Here is a 27,159-nt window from a genome sequence, read left to right as displayed (position 1 = left end):
TTGATCTCCTGTCTTAGCTTCGTGTACTTCCTGAATTTTTCCCTATGGATTTTCTGCAGGTTGCCAGTGTTGGGTACCGCTATGTCAATCAGATAGGTAGCCTTTTCCTTCTTTTCCACAAGGGTTATGTCCGGTGTATTGTGCGGGATTGTCTTCTCCGTTATTATGTCGCAGTCCCAGTGCAGTTTGTGGGTCGTGGTCTCTAGTACTGCTTGGGGTTGGTACTTGTAGTACGGTATAATTTCTTCGACCAACTGGTATTTCCTTGGTAGCTGCTGATGTATTATCCTGGCTACCTGGTCGTGTCTGTGAGTGTACTCAGTCTGGGTGATCACCTTGCATCCCGCGGTGATGTGCTGGATCGTTTTTGAGGGCAGGTGGCATCGTCAATATGTGTCATCGAAAACTCCGGGCTCCTTGGCGATGTATTTTTCTATAGTTCCTGGTGTTGATGACCTGCTATTGGATGGCGAGCATGAATCCTTCAGTCTCGTGAAAGAGCGTCCCGCTAGTGAGCCATGCATTAGAAGCAATTTTATCTATGTGATCTTGATGGAGATCATTGTAGTGTCTGCCGTGGAGTGTCTTCTCTGCCCATCTTTTTAGCTTCGTTTGTACTTCCTGGTTGTCGGGGGACTCCTTGCTTCAGTGGGATATACCTCTTGTCTATCTTCCTTATTGCCTGCTGGAGTGCTGCTGTGTGTTTCTGGAAGTAATCCTATCGCTGTCTTCTGTTGCTCAATGAGGTCTATCAGGCCCCTTCCTTGCCAGTCTCTCCAAGGTAGATTTCTGGTGTTGTTGTCGGCTCTTGGTCATCAGTGTCCTTGTCTATCTCATGATATCATCCAGCTCGGTATTAGTCCAATCTGTGACCCCGAAGGAGTATGTTATCACTGGGACTTCATAGGTGTTTATGGCTTTAACTGTGTTTCCTCCATTCAGCTTTGCTTTCAGCAGGCTTCTGAGTCTCTGATGGTATTTTTCAGCCAAGTAGGCCTTAATTTCCTTGTGCTGTAACTGCTGAGCATGCATCATCCCCGAGTACAGTATTTGTAGGCCCCTCCCTCTGCCATGGCTTCAATGTCTTTACCAGTTTGCAGCTTGTAGTTTCGAGTGACTAATTTTCCCTGGTGCAATCCGTGGGTCTTGCATTTGTCTAGACCAAATTCCATCCTAATATCATTGGTGAATTCTTCGGTGATCTGGAGTAGTTGCTGGAGGTGCTTCTCGGTTCCCGCGTAGAGCTTGATGTCATCCATGTACATCAGGTGGGTGAGATGGGTACTTGCTGCTGTTCAGCATGGTGGATAGTGGGCTAAGTGCTAGCCAGAACATAATTTTAATAATAATAATAATTTTTAATAATAATAATAATTTTTATTATTGTTATTATTCTTATTGGCCATATGGTGCAAGGAAGCCTGAGGCTTATGCTGCACCAGCCAAAAAAAATTTCTAAGTTATCTTAAGAGAGAGAGAGAGAGAGAGAGAGAGAGAGAGAGAAGATGATGATATCCAGCTCAGAACCCTGGGTGTGCCACACCCATCCTTACCAGATATCAACCCATGGGGAAATTAAAAAAAACGTGTGCAAATTTAAATTATGCCCTTTATGGATGTAAATTCACCGATTGGTACTGATTATTTTACTGAACAGTGGAGTTTGTTAGCTTCTGCAGGCGTAAGAATATTTTTATTAAATATGAATTGGGGATTGTTGGGAAATCTGGTAAGGAAGGGGCCACAGATTTACAGTTTTGCCTATGGATGCCATGCAATAGAGACAGTCTGATATTTACAATGACACATGTATTCTTGGTAATGCCAACAACTGCATTCTACGCCTACAAGTCTATGAATCATCCGTGTCAAAAGCCTTTAATGTGAAGTCCTCATGCGTAGCACTGTTGATATAATCACCGTCTAGCGCATCAGCAGCTTACGTTGGGGTAAGCTGCTGATGCGCTAATACTCTACAAGAAGAGAACAGTTTTCCGTGAAGAAGAAAATTACTGGATATTAACCCAAGTGCAAAAAAAAACAAACTATTATATTTAGGCCATCCGAATAATTAAATTCATCTGCTGTGCTGTATTTCATGTCTGTTATTGCGTGTGTTCTATGGTCGATTTGTCTTTTTGGTGGATGAAAAACCACAGTTTCTGTGGAAAAAACCTTGCCATCTACGCCTGAAACCGACTCAGCCATGGAGTGAAAAAGCCCATTAAAGTTCCTCGCTTTATCGACCGGATTCGAACCTGGCCCTTTTCCACCCGATGTGGGGAGGACGGTGACGACACCACTGTGACCGCGCAGACAATATCCGTGCAGACTAACCGAAATGCAGAAGAAACATAGTTGTCTCAAGAAAACGTTTTCGACCAATGACGTCATCAGATAAGGTGACGTCAACGGTTGTACAGGAATTACGTTATACGACTGTTCATGTAGCTATACATCATTTTTAGTTCTGCCTGATCATCATGATTAACAGATTGCAGTACAAAAACACCAGATCATTTTCATGTTTCAGTGTTTCGCATGCTAAAGCTTGTGTACTAGTGTGTTGCGGGTTTTCCATAGGCGAACAATCTCTTTTCCTGGAGTGAAACCTCGAGTATCGATATATAGGGAAAGAAATTGGCCTTGAACTGACTAACTTGACCATCGCCTGGAAAAAAAAAAATGAAATAATTGTCTCCTCTCTCTTACAGGCTTCGAACTTAGCCTTTTTCCAAATAGAGTAGAAGAACTTTGATCATATAAGATATAAGACTTCAGTTATAGCTCGGACACAGCATGGATTTTTTAAGAGGAGGTCTTGTCTGACCAGTTTGATTGGATACTATAATTTGGTTGCAAAGGAACTAGATGCAGGGAATAATTTTGATATCATATATTTGGATATTAGAAAGGCTTTTGATACTGTTGCACACGGAAAACTGCTGTACAAATTGCAGCCGTGTGGCATTGGAGGCAAATTGCTGCTATGGATAAAGGGATGGTTGAGTGGTAGAAGAAAGAGAGTGGTAATCAATGGACACTGCTCATCGTGGACTAATGTTATTAGTGGAGTCTTTCAGGGTTCAGTTTTGGTTCCATTGTTATTTTCTGTATTTATTAATGATATTGATGATGGTATATCAGGATTAATGCCCAAGTTTGGAGGTACGAAGGTCGGCAGGGTTGATAATAACACTAATGACAGTACACTTCTGCAACAGGATCTAGAAAAGTTGAGCAGGTGGGCTGAGAAGTGGGAACTGAAGTTTGACATTGACAAATGTAAAGTACTGTATATGAGAAGCAGTGACTCCAGAGTAACATCAACTGTGGGGTATGTGTGGTACTACACTGATAATGGTAGAGAATGAAAAGGACCTGGAGGATAATTATGCAGCGATATGAAGTTTTCTTAGCAGGGCAGACGGTTTGCAAGAGTAGCTCCTGGTGTCTTGTCAATGATATACAGGAATTTTTCTAGCAGGGATAAGGCGGTTATTATCCCCTTGTATTAAGTAATGGTCAGGCCAAAACTTGAGTACATTTTAAGAAGGATATAGAGCTGTTGGAACGAGTACAGAGAAGGGTAACAAGATTACTGAATGGAACGAATGGTTGCTCTTATGAAGAAAGGCTTAGGTTTTGCAGATTACAGTGTCTGGAGACTAGGCACTGCCGAGGTGATCTGATTAAGTGATTGAAATGTATTTTAAAGCCTTGAATGGTTTGAGCATGCCGAATGCTGATGGAATTCTTTCTCTTGCTCAGAATAATCACCTGAGAGGGCATAAATTCAAATTGAGGAAAGACGGTTGTAGGGTAGATGTGCGGAAGTTTGACTTTAGGCATCGGGTAGTTGGTTGGTGCAACAGATTTCCATTATTTTTTATGGAAGTTGATAGCCTAAATAAATTTAAGGCTGAGGTGGACAGGTATTTGGAACGAATGGAGGGATGAAATTATAGCTTTTTTTTTGGCTGATGCTGTATAAGCTTGCTTTCTTGCATCATATTCCTGTACTAATGCTAAAATGTTTTGCTAAGAAACACAAGGTATCATCATTCTTCTCTTTCTTGATGATTCCCTTCTATTTATCTCTCTCTTTTTTTTTTTTTTTTTCAGGGTAACTCAAATTTTTTTTTTGTCTGGTGCAGCATAGACCTCAAGCTTCTTTGCACCATATGGCTAACAATAATAATAATAACTATAAGCAAAATATACTGACGTCTTATAGCTCTATTTACGGCGACGATGAACCCACACTTGAGCCATGGTCATAATGATTATCTTGCTGCATGGGGTGGAAAAGGTCTATGTTCAGATCCTGTCAGAACATTAATGATTTTTTTATTAATATCACATACGATTTTATGCACAGATATGGTAAGAGCGTTTAAATTTTTGTAAATATGAGTTTTCTCATGAAAAAAAAAAACAGCCACACCGAAAGGAAGATGCGCGTGTAATTTACAATATAATATATTTACTCAAGCAAACAACTCATCTATACTGAACGCACTGCTAAGTGCTCTCACGGGTAGCACGGCAGATTTTAGCATTAGCATTAGTAGAGGCACATGATGCAAGAAAGCAAGCTTATATAGCATCAACCAAAAAAAAAAAAAAAAAAAGAAAAAAAACAACCTTTCTCATTTCACCCATCCGCTAGTTCTGCCTTGAATCTATATAAAATATAAACCTCTACAATGACAAATGGAAGTTTGTTCCAGCAATCAACCACCCGCTGGCTAAAGGTAAACTTCCGCATATCTATTTTACAACTGTCTTTCCTGAATTTGAATTTAGGCCCTCTCAGGAGATTATTCTGAACAAGAAAAAGAATCCCATTAGCATTTAACATGCTCAAACCATTCAACGCTTTATACTCCTCAATCAGATTACCTAGCAGGTGCCCAGTCTCTAGCACTGTAATTGGCAAAACTTAAGCCTTTCTTCGTAAGAGCAACCCTTTGTTCCATTCATTAAACTTGTTTCCCTTCTCTGTACTCGTTCCATCATCTCTACATCCTTCTTAAAATGAGGCCTCCAGACCTATACACAGTACTCAAGGTGTGGCCGGACAAACCTGACCAATGCCTTATACGAGGGGATAATCATCTCCTTATCCCTAATAAAAAATTCCCAGACACCATGAGCTACTCTTGCAGACCGTCTGCGCTGCTCAGAAAACTTCATATCTGGTGTAGAATTACCGACATGTCCTTTTAATTCTCTACCACTTTCAGTGATGTACCACACAGTTGATATATTACTCTGGAGTTACCGCTTCCCATATGCAGTAGTTTACATTTGTCACCTCCCAGCTCACCTGCTGAACTTTTCTAGATCCTGTTGCAGCAGTACACTGTCATTATGTTATTAACAACCCTGACGACCTCCGTATCGCCTGCATACTTGGACATTAAGCCTGATATACCATTATCAATATCATTAATAAATACCGAAAACAACAATGGAACCAACACTGAACCCTGGGAGACTTCACTAATAACATTAGTCCACGATGAGCAGTGCCCATTGATCACCACTCTCTGTCTTCTCCCCCTCAACCATCGTAGACTAATAACATTAGTCCACGATGAGCAGTTTCCATTGCTTACCACTCTCTTTCTTCTCCCACTCGTCTATCCCTTTATCCCTAGCAGCAATTTGACTCCAATGCCACACGTGCGATCAAATTGTGCGACAGTCTTCCATGTGCAACAGTATCAAAAGCCTAAGTCTTTCTAAGATCCAATAAAATAAAAAATGAAAATTATGTTTTTCCTTGCATCTAGTTCCTTTGTGACCACATCATAGCATCCAATTAAATTGGTCAGACAAGTCATCCCCTTAACAAACCTATGCTGTGTCCGATCTATAACTTAAGTCTTGTCTAGATGATCCTGTAATACTTCTGTAACCAATGCCTCCATTAATTTCCATGGAACAGAAGTTAAACTAACAGGTTTATAATTATTTATGTCGCCCTTTGATCTTTCTTCATGAATTGGGGTCACATTTGCACATCTCCAGTCTATGGGTACCTCCCCTGAATCCAAAGAAGCTCTCGTAATTATGGCTAAGGCTTTGCTGCCTTCATTAATATAATTGGATAGATTTCATCCACCCCAGATGCCTTTTTTATGTCTGTCTTCAACAAGTTCTCCTCCACATTACTCTCAGTTATTTCACGAACATGTAGCTTACTGTCAGAATTTAATACACCTCTGGCATTCCCCTTCCTGAACAACTCCTGATGTGCGAATGTAGATGCAAAATATTCATTTAGTTTGTTAGTTACCTGAGCAGGATTATCAACAGTTGAACCATCGATATCAAATTGACCAATCTGATTCATCCCCTTCCTTCTTGAGTTTTCATAAATAAAGAACTCTTTGCTGTTTGTCTTTGCATCCTTTGCCAAGGATTTCTCGTAATCTGCCTTTGCCTGCCGAAGCTCCTTTGTGACTTGGTTACAGACCACCTTTTATCTATCATCGGATTCCGTGTCACCTGTTAATTTCTATGTATCCCTTGCATTTTCTTCTCTGCCACATGTCCAATTTGTTCATCTGACATCCATTTAAGCCTAAATCTTGATCAATATTTCTTAGTTGGTATGAAAAGCCTAGTAGCTTCTAAGGTTAATTGTTTGAATGCTTCCCATTTTGAATTTGCTCTGGGTAACATCATAAGTTCGTCCCACCGTATAGAATTTTAATTACTGTCTCAGACCACCGTAGTCACCTTTAAGAAAGTAAAACCCCTTCCCTTTATCCCTGATGGTAGTTTTCTCTTTGAGTAAATTCCACTTCAGCACACTGCGATCACTGCCACCTAGTGGTTCCTTTACCTGCATATTCTTAGTTCATGAAGTATCACTACTGATAACTAGATCAAGAGTATTACTCCCTCTAGTTGGCTCCCGAACATGCTTCTGTAGAAAACAAACATCCAATAAATGCCTTGCTAATATTTCAGTGACCAACCCACAAATCCCAGTGAATATTTGGGAAATTAAAATCCCCCATTAGAAGACACTCTGATTTACTGGCCCACTCTGTTTCTCTGTACAGTAGTTTATTATACTCATCAGGGTCAATAGGCCTAAAGATGCATTGCAGGATCATCTAGACAAGACTGCAGCAATAATTCAGACACAGCATGGGTTTGTTAAGGGAAAGTCTTGTCTGACAAATTTGATATTATATTATGATGTGGTTACAAAGGAACTGGATGCGAAAAATAATTTTGATATCATATATTTCGATTTCAGGAAAGCTTTTGACACTGTTGTGCATGGAAGACTATTGTACAAATTGGAGCAGAATGGTATTAAGGGTAAGTTGCTACAATGGATAAAAGGATGGGTGAGTGCTAGAAGACAGAGGGTGGTAATCAATTGGTGCTGCTCTTCTTGGACTAATGTTATTAGTGGAGTCCCACAGGGTTCGGTGTTAGGTCCACTGTTGTTTTGTATATTTATCAATGATATTGATGAAGGTATATCAGGCTTAATGTCGAAGTTTGCAGATGATACAAAGGTTGGCAGGGTTGTTAATGACAGTAATGGCAGTGTGCTACTGCAACAGGATCTAGATAATTTGGGCAGATGGGCTAAGAAGTGGCAACTGAAGTTTAACCTTGATAAATGCAAAGTATTACATATGGGTAGAAGTAACCCCAGAGAAACGTACCAACTGTGTGGTACTACACTTAAGGTGGTAGGAAATGAAAAAGACCTGGGAGTAATTGTGCAGGCAGATATGAAGTTTTCTGAGCAATGCAGACAGGCTGCCAGGGCAGGTCACGGGGTTTTGTCAATGATATATAGGAATTTTGCTAGCAGGGAAAAGAGGTGATTATCCCTCTATATAAGGCAATGGTCAGGCCACACCTTGAGTACTGCGTACAATTCTGGAGGCCTCATTTTAGGAAGGATGTAGATTTACTTGAGCGTGTACAGAGAAGGGCAACAAGATTGGTGAGGGGAATGAAGGGATCCTCTTACCAAGAGAGCCTTAAGTTCTGCAAATTGCAGTGACTGGAGACTAGGCACCTGCGCGGTGATCTGATTGAGGAATATAAGACCTTGAATGGGTTGAGCACGCTGAATTCTGATGGGATCTTTCCACTTGTTCAGATTACGAATCTAAGGGGGCATAAATTCAAATTAAGAAAGGACAGATGTAGAATAGATGTGCGGAAATTTTCCTTTAGCCAGCGGGTGGTTAATTGCTGGAACAAACTTCCATCTGTCGTTGTGGAAGTTGATAGGTTGAATAAATTTAAAGAGGAACTGGACAGGCACTTGGAGGGAATGGTGTGTTTTTTTTTTTTTTTTTTTTTGGCTGATGCTGCCTAAGCTCATACATTTTCTTTCTTGCATCACATGCCACTACTACTACTACTATTACTACTACTACTACACTGCTACTCTCAATTTTGATTTCCCAGTGCTTATGTCATAAGAATCCGACTCCACACTGCACTGTCCAGCCAAGTTCACTGAATGTACTTCTTTGGATTTTATGTGTTTCTTAACCAATAGTATAACCACTCCTCCCTTCCTATCATGTCTATCATTCCTGTACACATTGTACTCCCCTAATTCCAGTTCTGCATTCCTTATGTCTGTGTGACACCATGTATCGAAAAGAAAAAACATTTTAATCCTCTAAAACTGCCTAAGATCGGCTAACTGACTTTAAAAATAATAATAATAAATAAAGAAAAAGAAATTCCTGGTGTCAGTGATGGGAATCAAACTGGTGTCTTTTACACTGCTGTGGAGAGAAGTGTTTATATTAGCAAAGTAACTACGAAAAAATTTATATGATATGTTGTAATAATATTACGCCCGCCGTCGGCTAGTGTTTCCTCTAACCACCCGCAGTGGCGGAACAGAACGTGTCGTAATTTTGCTATTGTAGGAAGTATAAGAAATATAGTGTGGTAGGTGTCATTTTTATTTCCTTGTACACAAATAAGGCAAATTAAGATTGTTATTTTGGGGTCCAACAGTTGGTAGTTACGATCAGAAAATAATATGCCATTGCAAACCACCTTGAATCATCTTATTCTGGTTTGAAGAGCACCACGGGGTTTTCTTTCTTCTTCAATGTCTCCAACAATTACTTTATGTCAACAATAGAGGATGTGTTATTTAACATCAAAGCGGCATACGACATCAGGACCCCTGCCAATCATTCTGTTGGCAACTGTAAGGCTGTTTAGTGAAGTTTTCATTAGGCTGTTATGACAGTAGAACGTTTAAAGAAGTCAGAGAAGTGAAAGCCAAAATGAATGAGGTGCATGAATGCTCTGTTGCTGATAAAAAGGGGGGGGGGGAGGAAGAATTCCTACACAATAATCTAAATGTACCTTCCAGTGGGTATACACCAAGTACATACTGTAAAATGCTGATTATGTGTATACTAAATTGGAGCAATGAATTGAGAAGGAATCAACGCTCGAATTGGATTGGAACGTAGTTAACGTTGATAGCTTTTCTTTTTAAAATATATCTGGAAGTGTCCAATCATGAAACTTCAAAAAAAAAAAAAATAAATAAAAAAATAAATAAAATAATAATAAAATAAAATAAAATAAAAGGTTTCAAAAGTATTAAGATTGTTTTTACCCATCAGAAATTTTAGCATTTTGGTAATTAATTGTCTGGTCCAAATATCTGAACCAATGTAAGCTTGTGTTAATGCTCGGGTTAAACCTTTGGGGAAAAAAAAAAAAAAACAACAACAACAAAAAAAAAAAAAAAAAAACGTTATCTTCGTTTTAGTCGCTTTCGATTGCTAATATTTTCTAATTCGAATTCTCTGAGCATTGTAGACGTGCAGCTACAGCAGCTCATGGGATACTCTCAATGATATACAGGAATTTTTCCAGAAGGGACAAGGAAGTAATTTTTCCATCTTACAATGCAATTACTGTAATTCGATTATGCCACATCTTGAATACTGTATATGTCTCATACATATCTGTTGTATTCTGATTTCAGGAAAGATGTGGATCTGTTGCAACGGGCGCAGAGAACAATGATTAGTCAAGAACACAAAAGTGCTCTTACAAGAAAGACTTCAGTTATGTAAGTTGCAGCACCTGGCAATTAGAAGATTTGATTGAGTTGTTTAAGGCTATAAATGGATTGAATAAATTAAATGCGGTAGTGTTTTAACTCTTGCTCGGATAAATTTAAATTGAGAAAGGACGGTCGTAGGATAGATGGTTGGCAGTGATTGAAATGAAAATTTGAAATACTACATGAAAATTTGTTGGAACAAATTTTCATGTAGTATTGTGGAGGCGTGTAGTTTGAATAAATTTAAGGAAAATTTAAACAAATTATTAGAGGATGGACAGATGAGGTGGATATGGTTTTTTTTTTTTTTTTTACCTCATGCTGTATAACTTTGCATCATGTGCTACTTCTAATATTGCTATTGCTCAACCCCAGGGGCTCACATCTGGTGAGTATGGCACACCCAGGGTCCTGAGCTGGATATCATCATTCTTCTCTTTCTTGGTGATTCTCTTCTGCTTCTGATTCTTGTTCTCTCTCAGGGTAACTCAGAATTTTTTTATTTTATTTTGGCTGGTGCAGAAAAAGCCTCAGGCTTCCTTGCACCATATGGCTAATTATAATAATAATAATAACGTTCCGTTTAGCTACTGGTTGATTATTTTCATTCATTTTCAAAATCCCTTGTTACCATTAATGTATTACACTTAGTGGTTGTTATCGAGCGTATTGTAAACATGAGAATCCAAGTAAGTAAAGCCAGTCGACGAACGTCTTCCCTCACGGTTGTTCTGTAATAATTTAAAGGTCCCCTATTAGGGAATCAGTGAAGTTTGTTTCCTTCGGCATTTTTATTTTCCACTTCATGCCAGACTTTGAAAGTTTGAGCATGCGTTGAGATGTTCTGCGCATCGTTTGGCTGCTCCAAGATGGTAGCTGTGCGGGGATAGTAAAACACAGTATTTAATGTTTTTGGAAAATTTTGGCGTTATGGCTACTCAGAAGCCAGTTGAGTGGGTTTCGTCGTTAATAACACGATTCGAAGAACAGGTGAGGAGCTCCTGTGTTTGTTAACATATATTCGATTATTAATTGATTCTTGTTTTTGGGACTGCTGTCAAAGTGCCGGTTAGTTTCATTGGTTCCAGTGTCTTGATAGTTATGAATGAAGAAGTGTTGACCATAAACTACCAATTGACGTTTGCGAAACTAGTTCCTTGTACTTCGCATTATGTTTACTCTAGGGTAGTGGTTTTTAGATTTTTTCTTAGCGCTATTATTTGTATATTCTTCAGAGAAATGCCATCTTTGCCAAGATCTCTAGTATATTTTATGTGGTACGAATTTTATTAAAAGAAATCTAACCTTACACTGTCATTTTTTAAAAAAAAAATTACATCTCTACACCATACACAGTTTAATAAAATATAAACATTCAAGTATTACAGTATATTACACCATACACAGAGTAATAAGATATAAACATTCATGTATATTAACACAGAAGCATTCATGGGGTTTCCACCTTCCTCTATTTCCGCACTTTCGTGAAGCCAATGGGATCTTAAAAGATAATTTTATTTTCTGTAGTTCAAAATACGATCAACATTAGTTGGCCCTAAATTTTTACAAATTACCTAAGAAGATTTTTATTATAATGACAGTCGGGATTGCACAAATACAAGAGTAGCATTTTTTAAATCAGTTTGTGCCGGGGGAGGAGTAATGAATCAAGAAACCCTAACAGTTTGACAATACTCGTAAAGAATTCAGTACTTTGTTAACAAATAAACCTGTTCTTAGTGGGCAATTATTTATTACTATCCTCGACTTGACATAGTATTTTTTAATGCATGCTTTTATATTATCACATTACAATTTATAGTATGATATTCAAGTTTTTTTAAAATTAATTATAACCATTGTAGTATTAGTAAATGATGCAAGGAAGCAAGCTTATACAGCATCAGCAAAAAAAAAAAAAAATAAATAAAAAATAAAAACCACACCATATAAAAGTTTATCCTCTGGCTAAAAGCAAATTTCTACACATATATCTTGCAACCTTTCTTTCTAAATTTAAATTTATGCCACCTTTTGTGCGTTGTCCGAGCAAGAGGAAGGATGTCATCAATGTTTATCTTAGTCAATCCATTCAAAGCCTTAAACAATTTAATCAGATTTCTTCACAGGTGCCTAGTCTTCAGATGCTCCAATTTGCAGAATTGATGCCTTTCTTGCTAAGACTACCATTTATTCCACTTGCTAGTCTCATTACCCTTATCTGCATCCTTTCCAACAGATCCACATCCTTCCTAAAATGAAGTTTCAGGCTTGTATGCAATACTATAAGATGTGGCCTTTAGCATTGCTTTATACTGTGGAATGATTGCATACTTATCTTTAGAAAATTCTTGTATATCATTGACAAAACTCCATGAGTTGCCATAGCAGTCCATCTACACTGTTCCGAGGATTTCATGTCTGACTGCACAATTACTGCCAGGTCTTTTTAGTTTTCTACTACCTCAAGTCTGGTTCTGCATAGGTGGTGTATTATTCTGGGATAACTACTATCCATATGCAGTAGCTTGCTGTTTTCAATGTTAAACTTTGTCTGCCACTTTTCAGTCCATCTTCAAGATTTTTTTACAAGAGTAGCATTTTTTACCAAGTACCTTAATTACTGTAATTAACCACCCTACCCACCCTTGTCCATAGCAGTAGCTTGACCCTAGTACCAGACTATTCCAATTTGTATAGAAGTTTTTGCATGGAATATGTCAAAAGCTTTTTTAAACTCTTATTATATGATGTCAAAATTTTAGTGTATATATAATTTTGACAGTATATTCACTCTTAATATTTAAATATATATAAGCAGAAATATGCAAGTATGCTTAATTTGAAATTTTGCAAGCTTAATGGTTTTATAAACTTTAAACTGGAAATCACCAATCATTCCCTTTGTATATTTTTAACTTATTTTTTCAGTAGAATTAATAAAATTTTTGTTTAATTGAAAATAATAGGCTTATAAAACCCAAAGGTTTCCAAATATTTCATTAAAATAATGAAAACTTACATTTAACAAGTAATTGTGTAAGGTTCTTTATATTTTATCCTAATAGTTTTGAAACCCCCTTTTTCATTCCTCACTTAATTGTATAGGTTATAGCCATTATTATTTGAAGATCCCCCCCCACTGTAATTTAATTTATCTTTGCTCAATTATTGGCAACACCTTCTCTCTTGAATTTAAAATTAATTTGTAAACTAGACTTCGTCCTTTGATATCATGTGCAGATTTCACGTTACTTTTACTATATTTCATTTGATTTTATTACTTCTGAATCAGCCTTTCTCACTAGTTGACCTTTTTTCTATCTAAATTTACATCTCAGTTGTGTTAACTTTATGCCAACGAAGGAGACATCTCATCTCACTGGCCCTTTTGAGTTTTTAATTTCTCTGAGTTTTCTTCCAGTATGCTTTTATATCTCTGGTGGTCTTTCATTATATATATATATTTTTTTTTTGTGTGTGTGTGTGAATACAAATATATGTAATTATGAAATAAATATAAGAATACAAATAATGAAATAATATATATATATATATATATTAGTATAATGAAGTAGTTAAAATTTAGTCTCTTTATGACATTTCATGTTAATTCGGAACTGGCACCTTACGAGGGGGATGCCCCTAAATTCTTATGTAATTTTGGCTTTAAATTTTAAAATTGATTTATTATTTTCAATTGGATTTCTAAATTATTTGGAGATTTTCTGATACAATCTTTAGTCTCACCTTTTCTTCTCCTTCCCTGTTGATTAATCATTATGTTTAATTTATTATTTTTGCTCAACAGTTTTGCCATGCTACTCGCATTAATTTTGATTTAATATCAGTTATATATATATTATTAGCTCTATCATCCCCACTTGTCATATCATTTTTCCTGTTTTACTCTTTGTGTTTATAATTTCAGTTTTTTATTAATTAAGTCTAACACAGTGGTTTTTCTGGTCTCATATCTTATGTTGGCACATGATTCATGCACATCCTTTCAAACTTGGCTGTTTTCCATACTTTTTACCTTATTGTTTGACACTCCCTTTTTATCCATTATTTTTCATCACATCAAAATTCTCACTGTGGGTTTCTTTCAGAATTATAATATTGTTTTTGGTTAATTTATATTTTAATTGTCATAATCTTTCATATTTAATGTTTCTAATAAAATTATTAGATGCTCTGGCCTTGGGTATTTATATTTTCCCTTGGATTAGAAAGGCCCTCCTGTCAAGAGCAATAATTACACTTTTCTTTTTCTAAAATTTGATGTAGCTGAATGGGCAAACATAGAGGTACAGTAATACATTCATTTCAGTTGACCATGATTTGAGCCCACAACTGCTAAATACATTAATGTTCTTGTATTCTCTATCATATAAACTCCTCTGATCCTATGTGGCCAACCCATTGGATCGGAGTTCATAAACAATATTTATTTTTTCTTCTCAGAGTTAATTGTTTGTGTGGCATATTGCTGCTGAGCAGAAACTGTTGGCACATTGGGTCATTTGCAATGTTTGCACTGGTGTCAGCCTACAAATGACAGATAATTTTTTTTTTTTTTTGTTTAATCACAATGGGGCACAAATTTTCTTTCATAAATTTAAGTTTTTTTGTCAGTGTTTGCATAACACAACATTCATTTACATTGATTCACTCATACTTTTCATAATTGTTCTTATGTAATGTAATCATTGTATTTATGTAACTTCCCAAATCAGTCTTCAGTCTATTTTCTCATTATTCTGATAAGGTTCTGCTGTGCTCAAATAGCTATCTGTGAAGGCTATTTGTCATCCAGCTTAGAAGCTATTTTAGATGTAGACTTGAGCATTTTAAATTTAAAAAAAAAACAAGTTTATGAAAAGTAAATTTTTTACATCAGAAAAATCTGTTACTTTGTTGTTGATGTGTTTGGGTGATGTCTAACACAAGTATATCCAACACTTGCCTGAATAGTGCTTCACAGTGCATAAGTCGCATTGCATTACATTATGTATTCTTAGTTTGATTATTAAATAATATTACTATTAATAAATGATGCAAGGAAGCAAGCTCATACAGCATCAGCCAAAAAAACAAACAAAACAAAACTTCCCACATCACATGTTTATCCCCTCTAATAATTTATTTAATCCCTCCTTAAATTTATTACAACCACTCACTTCCACAACACCAGATAGTTTGTTCCAACAATCATTTACTCGCTGGAAGAAAGCAAACATCTATCCTACAACTATCCTATTTAAATTTGTGTGTGTGTTGTCCAATAAAGAGTAGGGTTGTCATCAGCATTTATTTTGCTCAATTCCACTTAAAGCCTTAAACACTTCCAACAGGTCTCACAGGTGCATAGTTTCCAAGTGGTGCAATTTGTAGAACTGGTTTTCATAGTAAGAGTATCCTTTTGTGTCCTTGACTAATCTTGTTTCTCTTCTCTGCACCCATTCCAACAGTTCTGCATCCTTCTTAAAATGAGGCTTTGAGAGATGTATTGTATGCAGCACTTACGATTTTGCCAGCTATTGCTTATATAATGGGATAATCGCCACCTTGTCTCTGCTGGCAAAATTCCTGTATATCATTAATGGAGGCACCTCCGTAGCCAGGTGTGCGGGAGCAGCAGTGCATAGCACACACTTGATTAGACCGTGGTTTGAGCCCGTGACTACCAAATACAGAGGATGCAGAAAGGTCAGGGAATGACCACCACACATCCCTGGATCAATATGGCCTTAGTTGCTAATGCTCCCAAAAAAAAAAAAAAAAAAAAACCCAAATAACAACAACAAATCATTAATGGAAATCTCGTGAACTGTTCTTGCAACTGTTTCCGCTGCTCAATCATGCAGGTGCATTATTCAGAAATGTTTCCTGTTTGTGAAACAGTGAAAAGATATGGATATGAAAAAAAAAAAAAAAAAAAAAAAAAAGCTGCTGGCATTTGTTAGTGAAATTGAGCAAAGTAGTAATGGCATTGAAAAAATATGGTAGTTTTGATTGCTATGGCTGGCAGCAATCCAGGTGAATTCTTAGTGCCATCCAAGTATGATGACTTTTCTTAAGAAAAGAAATCATTGAATTGAAAAGCAGTTTGCTCTCAATTTGAATTTTTTTAAACAAGTTTCCACTACTTCTCACTATCATTAAAGATAAAGAAATGCTTTAGGTGAAGCTTCATCTAAAGATGAAGCTTTAGATTTTTTGCAGTATGAGTTCTGTTAATTTTAATGTGTGGAGCTAATGTTCAAATCTACCAGAAATTATCAAAATAAATATGAATAAAAATGAAGACATGAATTATGAAAGAAGTTTGTGTTATTTCCTTGTTAGTTTCCCCCTTGACTGGGAAACTAACAAGTGCAGAAGGAAAATTGAACTATAACAGTTTATCTCAAATCCTGAATGGAATTTTAAAAAAAATTCGGACCTCTTCCTGATGAAACTGGAAATGCTATTGACAGCCAACTCTAGACAGGAGATACATTGGTACCAACAAAAATTTTCTACATTTCTGAAGAGGGAATGTATCTACTTTCAAGGTGTTAACCTTGTGCTGCAGAAAAGTTTGTTTATATTTAACTGTTTTTAATATGTGTTTTGTTTGCTGAATCTGACAGTGCAGTGATTTTGATGTGAATAACATCTATGCTGGGTACCCCACAGCACTCAGGCTGTCACGAAAAGTGAAACTTCTAACTGCTGTTATATCTCCGAAACTAATAGACAATAGTATAAACAATTTATACTTATTTTATCGGGTATATAATGCCGTCGACGAATATGCAAGAAAAAATTAGAAATTTTGATATTTAATATCATTTTTTTCAAAATAACTAAAAAGTTCACATATTGGTCATTTGCCATTGCACCTTGGTTACTTTCACTCACAATAACTTCTAAACTATGATAGATAGACATAAACAGTAAGCAACAGAATTGTTCAGTAGGAAATGTAGTTTTTATATACATATAAATAGTTTCGACGTAGCTCGTATGGTTCCTGAGTAATAGTGATGCAAAGTTGAGAGAGTTGAAAAATTTGAGCATATGTTTTTGCAATATCTTGAAAACTATAAATGTTAGACAAAAACAGTAAGCAACAAAATTGTTGCCCTTTGAGAGCTCCACAAGGATATATAACTAGATTTCAAATCGGGTTTTTAGTTTTAGAAAGTTGAACAACTCGTTAAAGTAACTACTTTGTTCAGTTACTTCGCATTTGTCGAGCAGTGCGGTTGTGTTTCATTTAATTAAGTTGTAACGATGCCGAAAGTTATATCAACTAAACGTGTTCAAAGATTTCGACAAAATCACAAATCTAATGTTGAAATGCAAGCACCAAAGTTGGCGGCGGAATGCAAAAGAGAGAGTCATCTAGATTCACATTTCTGTCCAATTTCCCTTTCTTTCTTTCTTTCACAATGTAACTTTGAGCGCTGGGCTGAAGGTTTTGGCATACATTGTACTTGTTGCATGCAGCGATGCAACAAGTGCAGTGATGCAACAAGTACAACATATTCCATAATTTACGGCCCAGCGTTCAAAGTTACTTTAGTTACATTAGACTTGATCTTTAATCGCAATGTTAATAGTTTGAATTGTTTCAACTATGTATCCCACTTCAGTTACCACAAACCTTTATTGTTGATTGTAAATGAAAATACTGAATAAGATAAAACTGATTTTATTAGGCTTAAATTGTATTTTTTTATTTCACATGATGTTATTCCTGGATCCACCTTTGGCTCCATGGAGCCAGTGTCAATTTTTTCTGTAATGACAGTATTTTTGCAGCAATTGAATACTTTGTTTTTGTGACATGATACTCCTGAGTGGTCAGGAGCAGGAGGCAATAGCACACGCTCTTTGAGTAGATTGGGATTCAAGTCCCTGACTACTAAATACAGTTGATCTGCCAGGCCGCACTGTACCAGCATGGCAGATTATAGTCTATTTCCCTCAACATGAATTGTTGAGAAGGCTTTCATCCTGCAGTGGATTGATAATGGCTGCTGCTTACCTTAAGGGTGCCTCCGTAGCCAGGTGGGCAGGAGCAGCAGTGCGTAGCACACGCTTCTTGATTAGACCGGGGTTCGAGCCCGTGTCCACCAAATACGGAGGATGCAGAAAGGTCAGGAAATGACCACCGCATATCACCGGAGCAATATGGCCTTAGTTGCTAATGCTCCTAAAAACCAAATAACAACAACAAAAACAGCTTACCTTACCTTTTTTGTTGTTGTTATTACCTTACCTTTTGCCGACCGGGCTAGCCGAGTGGGTAAAGTACCTGCCCGGCAACCCAAAGGTCGCGGGTTCGATTCCCGCCTCGGGCTTGGATCAAAGTACTGCAAAAACCTTGGGAGGTGCAATATGGCCACAGAAGCAGATGCGCCAACAACTACCAAATCAAAAAAAAAAAAAAAAAAACCTTACCTTTTTTTTACTTCTGTGATGTATAAGGGCTTGCAGTATTCATATAATGATTTCTTATTTTTTTTCTTATTATTTTTTCTTTGCAGAGCCACCAAATGAAGGTGCAGTTTACCTCTAGCCTCATTCTGCCATGATTTTTGGCATGTTATGTATGTTTGAAGCAGGCAGAGCATTTCCAGATAATTAGGAAATTGTTTTTAGTAGCCAGGAATTTAATACGAGAATTCCAAAATAGGGGACTTAAAATGTTCCATGTTGGCAACTGCAAATAAATATGTTTATTTATTGACCAAAAATATGAAGCAACTGTAACAAATCTCTCAGTAAGATAACTTGAAAGCAATTTGAATAAATTTAATAGATCTAAATTAAAAAGATCACTTGCAGGTGCCTAGTCTCCAGACGCTGCAATTTGCAGAACTTAAGTCTCCATCTTGGTAAGAGGATGCTTTCATTCCCCTCACCAATCTCGTTGCCCTTCTCTGTACTCGTTCTAGCAGTTCTACATCCTTCGTAGACTGAGGCTTCCAGACCTGTACGCAGTACTCAAGGTGTGTCCTGACCATTGCCTTGTACAAGGGGATAATCACCTCCTTATCCCTGCTAGCAAAATTCCTGTATATCATTGACAAGACCCCCCCCCCCCATGACCTGCTCTGGCAGCCTGCCTGTACTGCTCAGAAAACTTCATATCTGACTGCACAGTTACCCACAAGTCTTTTTCATTCTCCACTACCTTAAGTGTAGTACCACATAGTTGGTAAGTTTCTCTGGGGGTTATTGCTAACCATATGCAGTACTTTAATAAACTTCAGTTGCTGCTTCTCAGCCCATCTGCCCAACTTTTCTAGATCCTGTTGCAGTAGCATACCGTTGTTACTGTCATTAACAACCCTGCCAACCTTAATATCATCTGCAAATTCAACATTAAGCTTGATATACCTTCATCAATATCATTGATAAATATACAAAACAACAATGGTCCAACACACACTCCTGGGAAACTCCACTAATAACATTAGTGTTTTAGTGTTATTAGTGGACTAATAACATTAGTCCATGAAGAGCAGTGTCCATTGATTACCACTCTGTTTTTTTCACACTGCTATCCTTTTATCCATAGCAGCAACTTGCCCTTAATGCCTTACTGCTCTAATTTGTACAGCAGTCTTGGCGTCTCCGTAGCCAGGTGGGAAGGAGCAACAGTGCGTAGCACACGTTTCTTGATTAGACCGGGGTTCGAGCCCGTCACCACCAAATACGGAGGATGTGGAAAGGTCAGCGAATGACCACCGCATATCCCGGAGCAATATGGCCTTAGTTGCTAATGCTCCTAAAAAAACCAAAAACAACAACAACAGCAGTCTTCCATGTGCAACAGTATCAAAAGCTTTCCTGAAATCTAAGTATATGTTATAAAAATTATTTTTTGCATACAATTCCTTTGTAACCACATCATAGTATCCAATCAAATTGGTCAGACATGATTTCCTCTTAACAAACCCATGCTGTGTCTGAATTATTGCTGCAGTCTTGTCTAGATGATCCTGCAATATTTATTTAACAAGTGACTCAATTATTTTCTCCAGAACAGAAGCTAAACTAACAGGTCTGTAATTTCTCATGTCACCTTTTTTGAATTGGGGATATATTTGCACATCTCCAGTGTGTTGCACTCAGGGCCCTCCCCTGAGTCCAATGATGCTCTCATGATTATGGCCAAGCATTTGCTTACTTCCTCTGCCACCTTCTTTAATATAACTGGATAGATCCCACCCACCCACCCCAGGTGGATGAAATTTTAATTTGAATATTAAGTTAAATTCTAATTAAAATAAACTCAGGTAGCTAAATTTCTCCTTTCCAAGTATATTGTTGTTTTAATTTGTTGTATGGTCCATGATCTTTTTTTCCTTATAATAGTCTTCAAGATGTGCCCAGCCATGGTCCCGTGGTTAGTGTCATGGCCTAAGATATGGAGGGGTTGTGGGTTTACGCTCATATGCTGTCATGAAAAATGCATGGCACATTGTGAACTATGGCATCAAAAACCTGTTTCAGCTAGAAAAAACTGTATTTAAAATAAACAGAAATTTATTTATTTATTTATATACACAATTGTAGTAAAGTATGTGAACATTTGTCATGAAGAAACTGCAGCAGTGAACAATGTGACATACTAGGAATAACGTGTTAGGTGATGAGTTTACATTTATTTGCACTAATTATGATGCCTTTTATGGATAAACTTGAGCTTCTTTGAAGAACAGAGTCCAATAAAAAAAAATAGCATATAACAAAAAATAACAAAATAGCAAGCTATGCAGTAGTAAGTTGAGAGTGTAGAAAAATATCTGAATAATATACATAGTTGACCATCCCCATATGTTAGTGCTGTGGGTGTTCATACTGCCATAGAGCTGGAAATTATTATTATTACTCCTGGCAAATGAACAAAGAAGCAAGCTTATAGAGCATCACCACAAAAAAACAAAAAAAAACCCTACCCATATCTATGTCATCTGTCCATTCTTCATAATGTTATGTGTAATTGCTCCTTAAATATATTAAATTGAGATGCAGTTTGTTTGTCCACAGTAGTATTTTGCAAATAATTGTCAATGGAATATTTATTTCAGATTACTATTGAAAATCAGTCCAAACTAGATTTTTAACAGGCTAAGAGTAGAAAATTTGCTTCTTGCCCTAATGGTAGTGAGCACTCTAGTCACTTTCCAAAGCTATTGGCTGCAACTTTTGCCCATCTCTGCCGAAATCAGATGGTTCTATTGTCACTTCAGCCAAGGATAAAGTTGACCTGCTAGCATCCCATTTTTATTCCAACTCATGTATTAATGATCTTGGTAAAAATACCACCCATCATTCTCAGCACGCTCCAATGCCTCCTGTGAATGTCAGAAGGATTTTGACAAATCTTGATGCTAAGAAAGCACCAGGTCTGATGGTATTTCTCCACTTGTTCTCAAAACCTGTGCTCCTGTTCTTTGCCACCTTTTTTCACTTTCTTATTCCAAAGGTGTTTTTTCTTCTGTTTGGAAATTTGCTCATATTCAGCCAGTTCCTAAAAAGGGTGAAAAATCCTTCCTATCCAATTATCATCCCATTGCAATTACTTCTACTCTTTCTGAAGTAATAGAGAAATCAATTTATGGACAAATTCAATGGAAAAGTTTGGTAAAACACAAGCAGTTGCTCTTGACATCTCAAAGGTTTTGATCATGTTTAGCATAAAGGTCTTCTAAACAAGCTTTCATCTTATGGTTTGCCAACTGTTTTTTGTAATTGGTTATCCAGTTTTCTCTCTGACCGCTCAGTGAGGGTGATGGTAGATGGCTCTCTGTCCTAACTTCTCCACTAATACTGGTGTTCCCCAAGGTTCAATTGTTTCCCACACTATTTTCCTCTTGTATATTAATGACCTTCTTCCATTGAGTGGAAATCCTATCCATAGTTTTGCTGATGTTAGCACATTGCATTCCACTTTCCAGTATGAGAAACCTTGCCTCTCGAATATCCACTACCAATTCCTTAAATGCCGATCTTCAGGTAATTCTCCAGTGGGGCAAAGACTACTTAGTTCATTTCAATTCTTCTGAAACTCAGTTCTGTCTTATATCTTGCAAAAAGCATTCTTCTGCTTCTATGCTTACCTTTGGTGACACTTTGATTTCTAGGTAAGATGATGTATTTCATTTGGGGATTACTCTGACTTCTAATCTCTCTTGGCACAAGCACATTACAAATATTGCTTCCTCTGCATCTAAAAAACTTGATTTCTGTTATGCTCTCGGTGTTACTTTTCTTCCAAACAGCTGTTCACTCTGGACAAATTGCAAATCCGCCCTACTATAGAATATTGTTCCCACATCTGGGGTGGTGCCCCGAAACCTCTCTCAGGCTTCTAGATTCTATTCAGAAGTGGCCAGTTATGTTAATTAATGACTCATCTCTAACAGAGTCTCTCTACTTTCTGTCTCATGTTTCTGCTGCAAACCTTTTCTACAGATACTTCCATGGGCACTGTTCTTCTGAATTTGCTTCTATAATTCCCACTCTCTCTTTCAAAATAGTCTGAACATGTGCCACCATCTGCCAACATCTATTTACTGTCCAACTTCAAACTCACAGAACCAACTTTTTCTTCCTCGTTTATTCATTCAACTGCAGTTTTCTGGAAAAATCTTCCTTCATACTTCCCGAAAATTACAGTCTACAGAAGTTCAAGTCCAATGTCAACAAATATCTTTTTTCGTCTTCTCAACCTCCATCCCATTCACGGTACTAAGTATTATAGGTTCTAATACCTCTCGTGTTTAGGGTTTTCATAAAAAAAAAAAAAAAAAAGTCAATAGCAGTCTAAAATAAATAACAGTCCTCAAGTGGTTGTTATCCTTTACCATATAAAAACCCTTTTTCCTCAAATCTTTTCATGCTTTGCAACTCATTTTGTGAGGAATTCTTTTTTCAGAATTCTGTATATCCTTTCGAATTCTATATTCACACAATGCAGCTAAAAATTGCTAATTGTTCCAATAATAGAGCTTCACTACCAGTGTATACTGCTTGCCAAGTATTATAGTGCTTTCTGTGCCCATTCATTACTTACCTGCCTTTTCATCTCTTTCATGGATACATCAGCCCTATGTGATATGAATACCAGGGCTGTGCCGAGCCATTTTATTACCTGAGGCAAGAATGAAAAATTGCACCCTACTGTTAATCATGGCAACATTGGCAATTATTTAATCTTTCTTTTTGGCACCCCTTTCAGCTTATAAGGTGAGGTAAGAGCATCGTTCGCCTCACCCTCGGCATGGCTCTGGTGAATACTATATGCACACACACACACACACGGCGCCTCCGTAGCCCGGTGGGCAGGAGCAGCAGTGCGTAGCACACGCTTCTTGATTAGCCCACGGTTTGAGCCCATGCCCACCAAATACGGAGGATGTGGAAAGGTCAGGGAATGATCATCGCATATCCCCGGAGAATATGGCCTTAGTTGCTAATGCTCCAGATAACAAACAACAAGCACACACACACACACACACACACACACACACACACACACACACACACACACACACACACACTGTATCGCAGCTGCCAACTCTCCTGCTTTATGAAGGTGATCGGTATTTTTGACTTGAATTGATCCCTTTTCTCTCTCACTGACATGACAGTTTGTGACATGGAATTTTCCTTACTTTGCAATAATATAGTTCTTCTCCATTTTTTTATTTCTGTATAAAATAGTAAAACTGTTAAAATCAGAATTTTTTTTAAAAATTTTGTGGCTTATTTTTGTTAATGAATTTGGCTGTAATGAGCACCTGAAAATAGTTTGCTGTAATTGTTCAATTGGCTATAAAAAAAACAAACAAACATTATTCTAAAAAAGTTTCATTTCCAAGACTTTCTTAATTTCTCAAGAAAGCAATAAATATTAAAAAAAAAAAAATTAGGTTATTGAAACTAATATCATTATAGATTTATTTCCAAAGAAAATAAATGAATAGGATGCCAGTTCCTCCATAGTCTTATCTAGAAATGTTTTCAATAGTTTAGAAATGTAAACTAAATACCGCCTCCACCTGTCAGTTAATATATTCACTGTTTCCTTAATGCAAATGTGTGGCATTGGATTTTAATCCATTTAGAGGGGAACCACTCTACTTTTAGAACTTTTTATTCCAGTTTGACAGAACAAAAGCCAGATATTTTTGTGAAGCAAACTTCACTGAATGCTGATTAATTCAGTCATAGTGTATAGTGTGTGTGCTTAGGGTCTAACAGCACCAAGGGTTTCCCTATCACTCATAGTGTGTGTTAGTTGTCTGATAACACCAGGGGTTCCCCCATCGCTACTCCCATCAGTCATAGTGAGAAGTCACTGCTGGGAGTCATTGCGGTACAAGTAAACACATGGATTGTGTTAGAGTAGCTAAGACTAGGGACAGGTGCATGTATACTTGCATGTACACCAATGCTAGGAGTTTGGTAAATAAATTTGATGAATTTGAGGTATTGCTCAAAACATCAAAGGCAGATATTGTTGGGATATCAGAGACATGGTGTCACACAGATATAAGGAATGCAGAACTGGAATTTGGGAAGTACAATGTGTACAGAAAGGATAGGAAGGGAGGAGAGGTTATTCTATTAGTTAAGAAACACATAAAATCCAAGGAAGTGAAACCAGTCGACATCACTGGACAGTGCAGTGTCGAGTCAGTTCGGTGTGACACAAGCATTTGGAGATCAAAATTGAGAGTAGGATTGTGTTATAGGCCTAATGACTCTGATGAGTATAATAAGAAACTGTACAGGGAAATAGTGGGCCAGTAAATCAGAGAGTCTTATAATGGGGGATTTTAATTTCCCAGATATTGATTGGAATTTGTGGGTTGGTCACTCACACACTAGCAAGGCTTTTGTGGATTTATTGGATGATTGTTTTCTACATCAGCATGTTTGGGAGGCAACTAGAGGGAGTAATACTCTTGATCTGATTATCAGTAGTGATTCTTCATGCATTACGAATCTGCAGATAAATGAACCACTAGGTGGCAGTGATCACAGTGTGCTGAAGTGGGATTTACTCAAAGAGGTAATTACCATTAGGAGTAAAGGGAAGGATTTTTGCTTTCGTAAAGGCGACTACGATGGTCTGAGACAGTATTTAAATTCTATACGGTGGGACCAACTGGTGATGTTACCAACAGCAAATTCAAAATGGGAAGCATTCAAAGAATTTATCTTGGAAGCTACTAGGCTTTACATACCAACTAAGAAATATTTTTCAAGATCTAGGCCTAAATGGATGTCAGATGAACAAATGAGACATATGGCAGAGAAGAAAAATGTATGGGATACATATAAATTAATGGGTGACATGGAAGCCTATGATAGACATAAGCCAGTCTGTAACCAAGTCACAAAGGAGATTAGGCAGGCAAAGGTAGATTATGAGAGATCCTTGGCAAAGGATGGAAAGAAAAACAACAAAGAGTTCTTTACCTATGTAACCTCTAGAAGGAAAGGGATGAATCAGATTGGTCCTCTGGATATTGATGGTTCAACTGTTGGTGATCCTGCTCAGGTGGCTAACAAACTAAATGAGTATTTTGCATCTACATTCACCCACGAGGAGTTATTCAAGTAGGGGAATGCCAGAGGTGAGTTAAACTCTGGCAGTGAGCTAGATGATTTTGTAATAACTGAGAGGAAAGTGGAGGAGAAATTGTTGAAGATAAAGATAAAAAAGGCGCCTGGTGTGGATGGGATCGATCCAGTTATATTAATGGAGGCAGCAAAGGAAGTAAGCAAACCCTGACCCATAATTATGAGAGGTTCATTGGACTCATGGAAGGTACCCATGGACTGGAGATGTGCAAATGTGACCCCAATTCACAAAGAAGGATCAAAGGCCGACACAAGTAATTATAGACCTGTTAGTTTAACTTCTGTTCCAGGAAAATTAATTGAGGCACTGGTTAAAGAAGAACTGCAGGATCACCTGGACAAGACTTTAGTTACAGCTCGGACACAGCATAGTTTTGTTAAGGAAACATCTTGCCTGACCAATTTGATTAGATACTGATGTGGTCACAAAGGAACTGGATGCAGGGAGTAACTTTGATAAAATATATTTGGATTTCAGAAAGGCTTTTGATACTGTTGCACATGTTTGTTATTTGGGTTTTTAGGAGCATTAGCAACTAAGGCCATATTTCTCCGGGAATATGCGGTAGTCATTCCTTGACCTTTCCGCATCCTCCATATTTGGTGGTCACGGACTCGAACCCCCGATCTAATCAAGAAGCGTGTGCTATGCACTGCTGCTCCTTCCCACCTGGCTACGGAGGCACCTGTTGCACATGTAAGACTGCTGAACAAATTGGAGCAGTGTGGCAAATTGCTACTATGGATAAAGGGATGGTTGAGTGGGAGAAGACAGAGAGTGGTAATGAATGGACACTGCTTATCTTGGACTAATGTTACTAGTGGAGTCGCTCAGGGTTCAGTGTTGGGTCTATTGTTGTTTTCTGTATTTATAAATGATATGTATGATGGTATATCAAGCTTAATGTTCAAGTTTGCAGATGATACGAAGGTTGGCAGGGTTGTTAAGGACACTAATGACAGTATGCTGCTGCTGCAACAGGATCTAGAAAAGTTGAACAGATGGGCTGAAAGGTGGAAAATGAAGTTTAACATTGAGAAATGTAAAGTACTAAATATGGGAAGCAGTAACCCCAGAGTTACGTATCAACTCTGTGGTACTACACTGACAGTGGTAGAGAACAAAAAGGACCTGGGGGTAATTGTGCTGGCAGACATGAAGTTTTCTGAACAGTGGAGACGGTTTGCAAGAGTAGCTCATAGTGTCTTGTCAATGATATACAGGAATTTTTCTAGCAGGGATAAGGAGGTGATTATCCCCTTGTATAAGGCAATGGTCAGGTCAGGCCAGGCCACACCTTGAGTACTGTATATAGGTCTGGAGGCCTCATTTTAAGAAGGATGTAGAGCTGTTGGAAGAGTACAGAGAAGGGCAACAAGATTAGTGA

General features: G+C 37.5%; 1 protein-coding gene across 1 annotated transcript in view; it reads left to right on the top strand.

Annotated features, from left to right (window-relative positions):
* The first annotated feature begins 10,975 nt into the window (after positions 1-10,975).
* The window catches only part of Nf1 (neurofibromin 1), a 1,111,953-nt gene continuing 1,095,769 nt past the window's right edge, over positions 10,976-27,159 (top strand). Inside the window, exon 1 of the mRNA XM_090369763.1 lies at positions 10,976-11,095. Coding sequence (XP_090225889.1) covers positions 11,012-11,095 — 84 coding nt within the window. The 5' untranslated portion in view covers positions 10,976-11,011. The remainder of the gene's footprint in view (positions 11,096-27,159) is intronic.

The sequence above is a fragment of the Mastigoproctus giganteus genome, chromosome 3 (genome assembly GCF_048544385.1).
Source record: "Mastigoproctus giganteus isolate SK-2022 chromosome 3, ASM4854438v1, whole genome shotgun sequence".
Lineage (NCBI taxonomy): Eukaryota > Metazoa > Arthropoda > Arachnida > Uropygi > Thelyphonidae > Mastigoproctus > Mastigoproctus giganteus.
This window is presented reverse-complemented; position numbering and strand designations above follow the sequence as displayed.